This window comes from Sciurus vulgaris, assembly GCF_902686455.1.
Source record: "Sciurus vulgaris genome assembly, chromosome: 15".
In the NCBI taxonomy this organism is placed as follows: Eukaryota; Metazoa; Chordata; class Mammalia; order Rodentia; family Sciuridae; genus Sciurus; species Sciurus vulgaris.
The window spans coordinates 85,366,092-85,380,669 of NC_136476.1; the positions used below are offsets into that span (position 1 = coordinate 85,366,092).

General features: G+C 43.9%; 1 protein-coding gene across 4 annotated transcripts in view; it reads left to right on the plus strand.

The window, feature by feature from the left end:
* The first annotated feature begins 792 nt into the window (after positions 1–792).
* The window catches only part of FUBP3 (far upstream element binding protein 3), a 48,711-nt gene continuing 34,925 nt past the window's right edge, over positions 793–14,578 (plus strand). For 2 of the 4 annotated variants that reach the window (XM_079112485.1, XM_079112486.1), the window contains exons 1-2: positions 793–954; positions 13,210–13,315. In XM_079112485.1, the coding sequence (XP_078968611.1) occupies positions 871–954; positions 13,210–13,315 (190 nt within the window). In that variant the 5' untranslated portion in view covers positions 793–870. The remainder of the gene's footprint in view (positions 955–13,209; positions 13,316–14,578) is intronic. The other 2 variants (XM_079112488.1, XM_079112487.1) reach the window with 2 other exon arrangements.

Genomic DNA, 14,578 nt, shown 5'->3' on the forward strand with positions numbered 1-14,578 from the left:
CCGCCCCAAGGGCTCAAGAATATTCCTGCACTAAGATTAAAATTTCCTTGCCTTGACAAATCTGCACCTATTCACAGCCATTACAAAATTTTAAAAATTATATGAGAACTTCAAGAAGTCCTTCTGCAATATGGTTCCGGCTTAGCTGCCGTGGAAGTAATGAGGGTCCTGTGGTATTTTCTGTTCTCCCAGAGTCCCAAAGTTTGTGAAAGAATGTGTAAGAGGTCAGACACCACACTGGCTTTCCAGAGGGAGTGTCCTAACTGCATGGTGTCACCCAGCAACGCCAGGAAGAGGTGATGTTCCGCATCCTCGCATCCTCCCGCAAACTAATTGGGAGAACTGATGCCCGGGATTCCCTGCAAACTTGGAACACTAACGTTTTGCGGTGCTGTCCCTGGTCCTCCATGCCTAACTCTGAGCCTCACAATACCATATTCCGGGCCAATGGCCATTTCAGGAGGGACTACCAAGGTCAGGCCGTTAGTGGACGCTGACTACTCATAGTGCTGTCTTGGGAAAGCCACGACTCTCCTGCCTACAGACAGGAACCTGGGGCCACATCCGCGCCTCAAGGGCGGGTCACCAGGCCTTCGACGGCCCTGAATCGAACCCCATACAGGGAGCGCGCAAGCGCCACCTGGCCCTTCCGACGGACGCCTGGGCCCGCCCCCCGCGCCGCGGCCCCGCCCCCACTTCCGGTTGGACGCGGTCACGTGTCCTGACCCCGCCCCGCAGACGCGGCTCCTGTCGCGGCGAGTGTCCCAGCTTCCCTTCCGCCGGAAGTGGGGAGACTTTCCTTTTCCGGCTACGGGTCCCCGAGCGGAGCGGGAGGCCGGACCCGGGAGCCGAGCGGCGGTGGCGGCGGTAATGGCGGAGCTGGTGCAGGGGCAGAGCGCTCCGGTGGGCATGAAGGCCGAGGGCTTTGTGGACGCCCTGCACCGGGTCCGGCAGGTACGGGCGCGGCCGGCTGGCGGGAACACGAGAGACCGAGGCGGGGCTGGGCCGGGCGGAGGGGGTCGGGCCTGGGGGCTGGAGACAGCCTGAGCCGACGCCTCAACCGGGCCCGCCGTTCGGCCCGGCGTCTGCAGCCTGGAGCAGCCGGGGCACCAGGCGCCACCGCGAGGCCCGGGCTCAGCCTGTCGGACGGGTCTCCTGGGTGTCTGAGTTCGCCGGGAGAGCGTTTGCCCAGAGCTCCCATAGTGTCCCCGCGCCCGGGCTGCACCCCCGGGTCAGCCAGTGGTGGGGTCTGGGGTTCGGGAGCGGATGGACTGGGGGGCTCCTACTGAGGATCCATCTGTAAGTATAAGGGAGTCTTCTCACACCAGTAAGGAGCTTGTTAAAACTTGGAACCCTTCGTTTTTGGACTTCCATGTTTCGAGGGTGGAGTGGAGGGAACTCGAGGATATTTTATTTTTGAAGATGTTCTTTAGAGAGAGGAGAGAGGAGGTGTTAAGTGGGTGGTCCCCAAGAGGTAGAAGTTCCTTGTGGCAATAGTTTTCCTCTACTGAAGAGAATGATAGGGACCTATCCTGGCAGAGAAACTTTACCATCTGACAGTGTGCATTTTGTCAGAGATAAGTAGGTTATTAAGAGGTTACAAGCTTCCCTGGAGAATGAATATGGAACCTGCCAAAAATATTATTTGGCTTTTGGCATGGTACTTAGAATGAATGTACCCTTCTGTTGTGTCTAAAATGTACTAATAAGTTGGTCCTAACAAACTTCCTCTGCTGAGTGTCTCATGTTCATCATCTCTTCCTATATAATTGTAAGAACACTGATGCTTTAAAAGTTGGGCTGTAATTAATGACTGCTTGATTCCTAACAGAAAGCCACAGGATTCATTTGTGTTAGAAGAATGTCTCCACTCGGGAGCATGAAGATGTGGTTTTTCCATCTTTTTCCAGTATGCCAGGGGAAGCATCTTTCTTGTCTCCCAGATACTGACTTTTCATGTTAATATTGATGCTCCTGTAGACACTGTATCGGATCCCAGAGCTTTCCAATCAATCCTGTGGTTCCACCTAAAATTTGGTCTGGTGAATTGTTACTTACTGCCCAGATACCAACCAGTACTGTAGTATCTCCATCTTACTTAGACTTCAGAGTCACCTACTGCCTACAGTGGATGATGCCATCCAGCCCCCCTCCAACACTGCTTGCTGGTCTGTTACGGTACTTTCCTCTACAGGGTCCTCAACCTTGTTTCTCACTGGCTACTAATTTGTAATGGCTATCACTCTGTGCTGATATGTGACAATCGCCTTGTTGGCCTTCTGTGTCCAGGAAGAATTATAGCCACTACCTTAAAGAGCTCAGATCCTCAGTTTGCAGAAGGCTGTAATTGAACATAAAATGAATTTTGAAACATTGTGAAGACTTTCTGCTTCTCTTGAGGCAGTGGTTGAACTCATCCTCTTGGACAACCTGCTTGAGAGGGACACTCTCAGGTGTTAAATGCTGACAATGTGGATTGTTGAAGCAGTGGTGTTTACTACTAGCAGTGAAAACTCCATTGGAATTGTTCTCAGCTTTGTGATGCATCATTGACTGGAGCCCTAATAAGCCCAGTGGAGCCAGGGCTCTAAGTGTGTTCCTTCTGAATGTTATCAGCTGGAGGTCCATACTGTCAACAAGGATTTGATGGCCTTTAAAAACTAAAGGAAAAACAGGTTTGTGGGTAATTTAGGTTTATTTTACAGATTTGTGTTGGGCAAGAATGGAATATTAGAAATCTAAAACATTGTGTGATAACAGTAAAGCTTACCTCAAAAGACCTCATATTATTTGGACATCTGGGTGGTCATGGTTTTCCTTCTCATTTTGTACACAAGCATGTTGTAGAGATGTGATCCACCCCCCACACCACCAGCAAATTGAAATAAAGACAGTATATTTCTTTATGTAAGTGATTATAGAACTCTCCACCTCTTACGTGTCCTTGTAAATACCAGTGACTATAAGACCCTCATAAGTTTGTTAGAGAGTTGTAAGCTGTCTCATGTTCAATTTTCATAGCAAATTGTAATAGAGCCTGAGTGTACCCTGCTGGGATTTGAATCTTCACTTTCTTCTAAATCTGGAATGTGGAGTCTAGCACCTAATCCACTTCCCTTCTGGCATCTTGAAACCTTGTATATCCTTTGGATACTTTCCAGCAAAGTGAACCAGTGGTTGCTGTTAGTTTACTCAAGCATGGTATTCTTAGATCAAAAGAGAGTCTCTGAAGATGTCCCATGAAATTTAATTTTTTTCTCAGCAGGAGGTCCAGTGAGTTAATACTGTTTGGCTCAGATGGGTAATTTGTATCTGTTCTGAAGGGTAATAGAAATGTGATCTAATTCGGTCATATTGATGAAGATCTAAAAGTGCTGGGTATTGAAAAACATAGCTAATATCTAAACTAGCTCATAACTCATTGGCTAGTTAGCAAAATTAAAGTGTGTCTTCAACTAGTTTGGCGAGGGCGGGGATCTTAATAAAGGTGGGATGTGAACTCAAAGCCAGAATGAGTCATTTTGCACAGCCATACTCCGCACCTCTGTCCTGGCTGGCTGAGTTACAAGGGGATCTCCTGAGATTTGCAAATCTGTTTTATCATGTTTGGTTTTTCTGAAGATATTTTTAATGTCCCCAGAAGATCCACTGATAGATTAGTAGCACCCTTCATAAAGTAGGAGCAATCACATGTTGACATGGTCAGTGTGCCACACTGTTATGAATTCCAAGTGACCTTCTAGCAGTTGAACCAGCTATCTGTCGGGCGTCACTTGAAGAGCTGCTTTTGCCAAACTGCCAGTGCTCTTCAGTAGTCGGGCTCCCCTTTTGAGCTGGACACAGTCAATGCTTCTGCACTGTGTAACTTGAGGACTCTGTTCTTATACAATATAGCATAATTGGTGCTTCATGGAGTTGGGCATCCTGGTGGCCCTGTACCCAAATAAGTGTGACCAAGCCATTATAAAATCAGTAGAAAGTAACCATTCAGATGATTTTTAGGCCTAGAACCTAATCTTTACTGGCACCTATTTTTAGGGAAATGTTGATTGGAAGGCAGCCTCAAGTTCCATTATTCTCCAGAAAATGCCTCCTTATACTGCCATTTTCCACTTTGAACTCGAGCAGTAAATAATTTGAGATTTGTGCTATATTTATGCACCTGAGCTGATTTGGGACTTAATGCTTTAAAGTATTTTATTTTTTAATTTTTTTTTTTGGTACTGGTGATCAAATTCAGGCATACAGTACCACTGAGCTACGTCCCTAGCCCCCCCCCCCTTTTTAATTTTTTAGTTATAGAGGGACACAATACCTTTATTTTATTTATTTTTATGTGGTACTGAGGATTGAACCCAGTGCCTCATACGTGCTAGGCAAATGCTCTACCACTGAGCCATAATCACAGCACCCCCCCACTCCCAGCCCTTTTTATTTTTAATTTTGAGACATGGTCTCACTAAGTTGCTGAGACTGACATCAAACTTGGGATCCTCCCGACTCAGCCTCCCAAGTCACTGGGATTACTCAAAGAGAGCACAGTGTATCTGCCATTAAAGGAAAAAGCAGCGTTCATTAGCTATTAGATAAACCTTGAGAGATTATGCCTTTGCTCCATTAATATATGTTTTTGACTTGCGGCAGAATCTAGTGTGTTGAATGCTCATAAGATTTAAGGTGCACTCCGCGGAGACTGTCTTACACATGTCTAGTGGTTGAATTTTGTAGGAAACTAACTGCTGCTTTTGCGCTTATTTTATTTTTCTCAAACATTCAAAGGAAACCAGTTTCTGCAGGAAATCTATGGGCTGCTCTTGTAAATTTGCTCTGATGGGACCCAGTATAGTCATCTGCAAAGAGTGAGTCCTTGTTAAAGGGTTTTGGTGATGTCACTGACCCTGTTAGGTCACCATATGTTAATGGTAGTATTTCTATTCCATATTGAAAAGGTGATAATAAATGAACTGCATTCCATTGTAAGCTTCTTAAGTCTTCACTCATTTTCAGCTGAGATTTCTTTATCTTTATTTTAAAATCTGATAGCTCATGTATATTGTCAAACTTGGCTTTCTTTTGAAGTCTTATCTTGTAGCTACCTAGACTGCAGTTCTCAAAGTAGTTCCATGGGCTACAGTGGGCTTGCAGTCATGTTTACTTTGACCCACACAGTACCAACACTTAGAAACTAGAGTGGTTTTGCATAAAAATTGAGATTTCTAGCTTCTTTAGAAAACAGCTGTCCACATTGCTCCCATGTCCTGCATGGCATTCATCAGCATGAGCTGAGTAGCTCCTTCACATGTGTGTCCACTCTGGGCTGCCTTTATTCCTAGCACCGTGCTGTTGTTTTATACTACCCATTGGGAGTCCTGATTGACATTTTTTTCCTGATCCTTTTCTAAATTGTGAGCCCAGAACCTCTAGGGTGGGTTTGGGGGGACATCAGTGGGTGCTGGGGATTGAACCCAGCCAGGGCCTTACTTATGCTACACAGGCACTCTACCACAGAGCCACATCCCCAGCCCTTTTTATTTTATTTTGAGACAGGGCCTTGCTAAGTCGCCCAGGCTGGCCTTGAAGTTGCAATCCTCCTGCCTTACCTCCTGAGTCACTGGGATTACAGGTATGCCCCAAGGTGCCCAGCTCATCCTAGATTTTTGTTTAAAATTTCTAACGGAAAGAACTCTAGGTGGAGAGTTAGGAGGTTTGAGTCTCCAAGTATCTCCAGGACCGTGGACGAGGTTGTCCGTACAGCTTTTTGAGCTTCAGTCTATTAATAGATCGTCCATGGAAAAGAGCACTTGGGCAAATGATTTTAGGGCACGCAGGGTCAAATAAAGGTGAATTGGTTTTACTGCAGGACTTTTCAGTGCATTTAATAACTTATGTGCTTTATCTCCTACAAGGGTGTAGGGTATATGCTATAGAAAATATCCTGGGGCTGGAGTTGTGGCTCAGCAGTAGAGCACTTGCCTAGCACATGTGACGCACTGGGTTTAATCCTCAACACTACATAAAAAAAAAAAAAAAAAAAAAAAAAAAAACAGAATAAAGTTTAAAAAAAATTCCTGAAGGTTTGTCACTTCACGCTCTCTTTTCATGGAATCAGTCACATTTTGTGTATCAAACTTTAGGAAATTTTCAGCTAGACGATCCCAGAAGTTTCATTAAACTCATGAAATGTTAAGAGCTTCTGCCTACCTGGAGCTGAAAAGTTTTGACTGTATTATGGTTCTCTTTTTTATATGCTATATTGAATGTCTTTCCAAACTCTTCGACCCTACTTTGTTTGAAGTCCTTTAATTCTGTTGATTTACCTTAGAATCATCCCATCTGAAAATGTTTTGCAGTTGGAATTTTATTATAAAGATTGGGAAAGAATAGCCATTACTACTTTTGGAGTCATGAACTGTACTTTTATTCTAATGCTAAATGGTAACAAGTCATATGCAAGACTGAGTAGCGTTAGAGGAAGTTGTGATGTGGTCAGATCACTTGCCATTATTTGAGGAGCTGCTGAGTTCATGGCTTCTTTCTGGGTGCTGGACCAGTATGAAGATAAATCAGACAGATTTTTAGCTGGTTTCACTTTATTGTGGAGTTAGATCCATCCTCACACAACTATGCGAGGACTATAATTCTTATTGCATATTTGAGAATAATAAACCAAAAAGATATAACAGTACCGTATGGGTAGTATAGTACTTGGACCTTTATCTCCTCTGTTTTAAGAAGTCTTGGTTCCTTTGCTGAATTAATTGAGTAGTTTTTCATCCCAGACAGGTGACAAGAGCAGAATCTTGTGTGTTAGTGTGGGGGGAATACTGGACATCGAACTCAGGACCTCATGCATGCTAGGCAGGTGCTCTACTGAGCTACGTCCTCTTCCACCCCGCACCTTCTTTTTTAAATTTTGAGCTGGAGCTCTCTAAGTTGCCTAGGCCAGCCTTTCAAGTAGCTGGGACGACAGGTGTGTGCAGCCATGCCTGGCTACAGTGGTATCTGTGGACAAACCTTGAAGGAATGCCCATGGAGCCCGGTCAGGACAGGAGAGTGCCCCTGGGCCTGCCGTCTTAAGACCACGTGGACCAGTGTTACTGCTGAGAGCCTCGGCTGGTCAGCGTGCTACCAGAGATGGGCTTCTCCATACCGACTTTAAATTCAGCAGGTGTTTAGTGAGCACGTGCTCTGTGCTAAGCACCGGGGAAAGTGTTCTTTGATTTTTCAGAACATGGATCTCTGCGTTTCCTGAAAACTTTGACCCTCTCCCCAGAAATATTTAAATTTCATGAAACTCACAATTTCTCTAAAGCTAAAACCTAGAGTCCCAGGCAAGAACTTTTGTCCTAGGGTATCAAATGCTTGTGACAGGGCCCCTCAAAGAGCTCGATGGTGGGGAGACAGTAGGTAGTTTACAGAATGCTTGGCAAACAAATAGAGGAGTATTTAATTCTGCCCAAGCGTGGGTGGGATGAGGTTGTCAGGAAGAGCTCCTGAGAAGAACTGACATCGTATTCCGTTGTCGTAGAATTGCTTGTTTTACTTAATGCCAGTAAATAGGGCAGGATCAGCCAGGCCCCATCTCTAATGACAATAGCTACCATTCATGGAGGCCATGCTGTGCTGGGTGCCAGGCGGGAGTTCTTAGATATGTTCTCTGATTTGATGGTCACAGAGTTCCCAAGGAGTAGTAGTATCATGAAGTGGTTATTTAGAGGACAGACTTTGAGTCTAGGTTCTGGTTCTGCTACTTCCTAGCATGGTGACTTTGAACAAATTATTTAACTTCTTTAAGCCTCAGTTTCTCATCTGAAGAATGATAGTAATTTAAAAAATGGCTGATGTTAGGAGTTTACCGTTGATTGATGGAGGTAGGTGGTATCTTCCGATGGGGACATAAGTCAGGTTTCTGTGCTACTTGGTAAAGTTCTTTTTCTTTTTCCTTTTGTTTTCTTTCTCTGTGCTGGGGATGGAACCCAGGACCTTGGGATTACTGTGTATACTACACATGAGCCACACCTCAGCCCATGCTCTGTGTCTTGATCTGGACACTTAATCACGGGCATTTAAAGATGTGAAAATACAGCGAGCTGTAAATGCAGGGTCCGCATACTTTTCTGTATTACTATTATATTTGACAAAAGGTTAAAAGAGCAGACATTTTGGATCCTTACTGTGTGCCTGGCATCGTTCTGGGTGATTTACACTTGTTATCTTGTTATCCAGTTGGATACACTTCCAGGTAGACTGGCTCCAAATTCATAGTTATGAGAATAGTAACTACTTTACACAGCCACCAAAAGTGAAAGGAAGGCACTGGGCAGACGCTTGGTAAAGGGAGCAATGAATCTGATCTTCTTTCTTCTTTGTAACATATCAGTGAGTTGAATGTAGGACTAGGGCTTGCGCCTGTGCTCTGTGGCTCAGGACCCTGCCTCTGGAACTTGAGCATAGCACCTGGGTTCTACTGCTTCTGCTATGGGAAGCAGAGATTTACAGTCCAACCTGAGTGTTCTCCCAGGCCGGGCCACTCTTGTGACTGAAGAGCACAGGTTGCCCTGAAGCAGGTTCCCATTCCCTGGGTGGCGATGTGAGAGCTTTACCCGTCTGCTGGATCTCTGAGAGCAGGCATAGTTATAGGTAGTGACCCAGAGAAGGTATGTGGGTGACATTCTGGCATTTGAGAGCCTTTGCCTGTTTCTGTTTAGTATAAAGTTCTCAGAAGTGTAAAACTGTGGAGGTAGTCCTAGCTTTCCCTTTTGGATTTGTAAGGTGAACTTTGTGAATCAGAGAAGGGGATAATTAATTGCTGTATTTCCTAACTCCAGTGATTTGTGTACCACCTTTATGATTTTTGCCATAAAAATGAGCCCTCAGTATACTATTAAGATATTTTCAAAAGGAAAATCACTTTCATAAGTGGAAAACTGCCATGCATCAAAGATGACAAAGGACAGTAAGTGTATACATACATTTATAAAAGTACTGACCTATGTGCCTTCTAGAATTGCCTTGTATCCGCCTCTTTAGAAACCACAGGTATGGTCTACTGTGCACTTTACAGGTGAAAATACCAAGAAACAGGGCCCTTGAAGGTCACACACTAGAAAAAGGGCAGGAAAACCAGGACTCTTGACTGACTGCTGGTGTGTTCCATATTCTGCTCACATTAGAGGTTGAATATCCACGGTGGTGGTTTATTTTTCACTATGCTTAAAAATAGTGCGAGTAGTGAGATAACCCATTTTTCTCCCTCAAAAGAGGGGGGTGACTTATGTGATAGAAAATCACTAGCAGAGTCTGCAAGGTCATGCTTGCAGATAAGGAACAGAGTGGCCTTGGTTTTGTTGGAGTGTCCCAGCTTATGCGATTCTCTTATCTTCTGGCCTGCACCATTCTGAACCTCACTTCCCCTAAGCAGCTACTGTTTAGAAGGAGTTGAGGTTCTGATGTGGGCAATCACTTGAGCTGTATGCACTGGGAGTCATTAGGTTTTAACTTCTTGGGAATTGAAATGTTTAAGAAAGTATTAAGTGGAGGAGCAGGAGGTAGGTAGCCTAGTGGTCAGGAGCTTAGACTCTGTAGTCAGGGAGACCCAGGTTTAAATAATATTCTTCACTTTTAGAATGGCTGGCTTGGGTGGGTCACTCAGCTTCTCTGAGCCCAATTTTTCTTGTCTTAAAATGGAAATACCAGTTTCCCAGAGAATCATCATGAGAAAAACAGCATGTCTGAAGTGCTCTAAGCAGAACGCTTGCCACATTGTACGCACTCAGTAAATCATGCTGATTCTCATGATTAGATATCTAAAGCCATTTCTTGGGATGAGGTTTTTTTTTTTTTTTTTAATAAAGGAATACATTGTTTCTTTACAGTATATTGTAATGTACAGTGCAATATAAATCCAAAGTACAATTACTCTTCTAACATTTGTGTAGCCAGGACTCACACCTCTTAACTATCACTCTATACTGCTTCTCTGCAGATTTCCCAAGTTACAGAAAAATGAAGCAAGTGTGAAGTGAGAGCAGATCTGAGGCTTGCCATGTTTTGGAAGGAGGCTTGTTGATTCCGTCAGAACTAGGAACAGAAAGCTCGTCATGTTTCTGTGTGACATTCCATCAGCCTATGAAACTACCATATAAATTACAAGGAAGGCCAAGGATTTGGGAATACATTTTAGCTATGTAAGAAGGAAGGGAAACGATCTATAAGCTAGGAGGCATCATCAGAAGGGAGTAGGGATAATATGCTTAATGTGTGGAGCTGTTTTTGGATGGGGGGGGTCTGTTGTGAGAGGGTTTGGGGACTCCACAGGGAATCATAGAGCCTTTAGGGCTTCTTTCCTCTTTTTTTCTTTTTTTGGCACTGGGGGATTGAACCCAGGGGTACTTAACTGCTGAACCACATCCCCAGCCCTTTTTATTTTTTATTTGAGTCAGGGTCTTGCTAAGTTGCTCAGGGCCTTGCTAAGTTGCTGAAGCTGACTTTGAACTTCCGATTCTCCTACCTCAGCCTCCTGAGCTGCTGGAATTACAGGTGTGCACCACTGTGCCTGGCTACGCCTTTCTTATTTGGGGGTCATTTTCACTGTTTGCTGGGAATTTTTAGGACCATATTTTGCTTAAATTTTGTTTTCTATGTGATGCTAAGGCTGGAACCCAGGACCTTGCACATGCTCAGCAAGCATTCTGCCACCCTTTTATTTTATTTTACTTTATTATGAGTTGAGGTCTCACTAAGTTGTTGAGGCTGGTCTTGAACTTGTCATCCTCCTGCCTCAGCCTCCCAAGTAGTTGGGATTACAGGTGTATGCCATCTGTTAGACCTGGCTGGGGCCATTTAAAAAAAAATGGGTCAATAATCTTGACACTCCCTCCAACTGCCATTTGCTGCTCCGTTTATTGTAGTCTCTGTGGAGCATAAGCCTTGAAGTGTTCTTTCCTTTTAAATCCACCTGCTTTACCAACTGTTTCCCTAAAGGTAGCTTTTGCATCTTAAGCAGCCAGCTACCACAAGCTTATCCAAAACATACGGAGAGTGAGATTACAAGTCTGGGGCAGGATGCTGTTAGGCAGGATTTATACAGTATTTTGTTTTAGAGCAAATGAGACTTGGGTATATGAGCTGGGGTTTCTTAGTATTTTATTTAATACTGCAGGACGGGGGTGCAGTTTTAAGCATGCATACAGGCTACCATCATCTCAAGCCTAGACAGGAGTTGGCAGACTTTCTTTAAAGATCTGTGTAGTGAGTGTTAAATTTAGGCCTTGCACACTGCACAATCTGTGCCACTATAGTGCAAAGACAGCCATTGGTGGTATATGAACAAATGAATGTGGTCCTGTTCTCATAAAACCTCCCTAGAAAAGCAGGTGATTCAGCCATAGTTTGCTGACCTCTGGCCTCCGCTACACTAGTACCTCCTAGATGATCTTCTTGTCCTTATCTCCTTACCATCTGTTTTCCTTGAAGCAAAGGGATCTTTTAAAAACATAAATGAGCATGTTTTTCCCTGGATTAAATCTTGGAGTAGTCTTCCACCTGCCTTTCTATAAAATCCAAGTTCCTTACCAAGGTCTGTAAGGCTCTGAGGAAATAAGCACCTCTTAGAACACACCTAGATCCTTGTACTCTAGTCAGAGTGACTTCTCTTCTCTCTTCTAGGCTAGAAGAGTGACTTCTCTCTTCTAGGCTCATTCCTAGCAAGCCTGTTCTGCCTCAGGGCTTTTGTACAAGGTGTTCCCTCTGCCCAGGACATCCTCTGGTCTTTCTGTGGCCAGCTCCTCATGTAGTTCTCAGATCAGATGATACCTCCTTGCAGCGGGCCCTTCCCTGATTGCTTTACTTCAAGCAGCTATTCTCAGCCCCACGTGTGTCACCTCATTATCTGAATGCTTATTCCCAGCTGAAGTGATCAGTTATTGATTTACCTTGTATACCCTGTAACTCCCCACCAGCTGCTGATCCAGGAGAAGCAGGGCCCTGCTTAGTCCTGTTCTCCACAGCAACCCCAGTGCCTCACCACACTGAAGATAACTAATATTTGTTGGATAAATTGCCTTCTTTATAAAACCCTGGTATTTGTAAAATATTTCTAGTACTTGAAGCTCCTTTGTTCAAAAACTAATAAGTATGTGATATTGTACCCTTGGGTTCTTATGCAGAGAGGAAGGAGACTCGCCCAGCATCTCAGAACTAGTAAATGCAAGGGAGGAGAGCAGACATCAATTGACTGGGGATGCCTGGGTGCCTGGCTGGCGTTCCAAGGCCTGCATTTGGTTTTTAGTCTCATGGTTATCTTTGGCCATTTATTTGTTTAAGGTTATTTATCTTCATGTTGGTCCCAGAAGGCGTCAGACTTCAGGGCACTTTTGAACTGGCACAGAACTACCAGGGAAACCTCAGCTATATGGGACAGCCATGCTGGCTGCCCTCTGTCCTCCCTCCTTGTTGAACTTAACTGAGGGACCGACAAGAAGAACAGTTGCTCTAAATTCTCCTTTGTTTAAGTGAGAGTTGGTTTATTATGACCATGTTTAATTTCCTAATGAAAACAAAGTAGATAAGAAGTTCTTCATGCCACTTGTTTCTAGGGGGAAACCTTAAAGCTGTGTTCTGTTCTTTGGTTGATAAACAGCCTCAGCTGCTGACATTGTTCTCAGAAGTTGCCTCCCTTTCTGTGGTGCAGGAGTCCTTCTGAAATTGTTGGCCATTTCCAATGAGGAAAAGGAGCTTATCATTTTTTGTCTCTGTAGATCACACCATCAGTTTATAGATGTTAAAGTTATTAGGATGGATTTAGTCCTAAAGAGTTTGTCATTTCTGAGCAAACGTGCCTCTTAAATATTCTTGGAGAATTTGTTGCCTGAAGGAAAAGAACCTGTAATAAAGTGAGGTTTTTGAACAAAGTTCTCTGTGTTGTCTGCCTGCTTTAAGACAAAGCATACCTATATATTTAGTGACTACTTAAAATTACTCATTTGCTTGTAGAAGGCACATTTTGGGAAGTATTTTTATTTCTAAAGACACATTATTAAGGCCAAAAGAAAATTCAGTTAACAAAAAACTAGCCTATCATAATAGTGCCTTACCTTAAGGCCGGTGGGGGAGAAGTGGGGTAGCATCCCTTCATGGGGACTCTTGTCTTTCTCCTAAGAGTACAGCTTTGATTTGTTACTGAGTGTTTAAATCTGATTCTCTCTGTAGATTGCTGCTAAAATTGATTCAATTCCTCACTTGAACAATTCCACACCTCTCGTGGACCCCTGCGTGTATGGATATGGCGTGCAGAAACGGCCCCTGGATGATGGAGGTGAGTCGCTCTAGGTGCCCTGCCTTAGGGCGGTAGTGAGCCTGCCAGCCCTCTCCTTGATGGCTCTCCTGAGAGGAGTGTTAGAGGGGATGTGTTCAGGGTGATTTTCTCAGCAGTTCTCCAGCATTTGAGTTCTTATTTGTCTTGACAATACAGAAATTTTTTCAGCTGGGCTCCAAGGTGAAGACTTGGCCTTGAACATCTACCTAGAAGTCATTTGACCCCTTTGAGAATTTTGATTTAGCTCTCAGTCCTTCCAGTGCATGTGTGGAAATTGAAGTTCCCACTTTCTCCAAAGAAATGCTAAGAAGATTTGGTGTGCATCTCTGAGGAATCTATGGCTGCATCTTGATCTCTAAGAAAGCAAAGAGGGATGGTGACCTTTGACAGTATCTGCTGGGTTTTTACCATCCCCACTTGTGATAGGCTCTTTCTGGAAGCTTCCATTTTTATTTTATTTACTCATACATTTTTTGTTTTCTTCATCTTTATTTCCTACTCCATCCCAAAAGGAATTTGAGACCTCTTAGATGAACATGTCCATCATGGCAGCACTCAGGCTTCCTCATCACCCCGTGTCCTGCAGAGAGCCACCAAACAGGGTGCGAGGGTCACTCAATGACATGTGCATTTGCACATGATCACGGGACCCAGTCTTCTCTGCTGTTGTCCGTCTGCGTATGCATTCAGTCGTGTATATGTCCTTGTGTCTGTCATACAGGTGAAAGGAAGGAAAGTACAGAACAGTATATATTGTATAATCTTTTCCAAAGAAAGCACCTGTTTTTATGTAATTAGAAAAAATATAATTGGGCTGGGTGTGGGGGTGCATTCCTGTATTCGGGAGGCTGAGACAGGAAGATTGCAGGTTCAAAGCCAGCCTCGGGGCTGGGTTTATGGCTCAGTGGTAGAACTTTTGCCTAGCATGTGTGGGGAATGGGTTCAATCCCCAGTACCTCATAAGAATAAATAAATAAATGTATTTTGTCCTTCTACAACAAAAATATTAAAAAAAAAAATAAATAACCAGTCTCAGTAATTTAGTTGAGCCCCTATCTCAAAATAGAATATAAAAAGGGCTAGGAATGAGCCTCAGTGAGTTCAGTCCCTGGTACATATATATGTGTGTGTGAGTATAAATTTGGTGTGACTGCAATTTCTTTGGTTTCTTCAGGAAGTCTAAAAGTAAAGGTGGCCATTGTTTTTAGATGTGGGAAGTTTTTGAATGACGGTTTAGACTGACAAGGTGAAGACTTTGAGGAG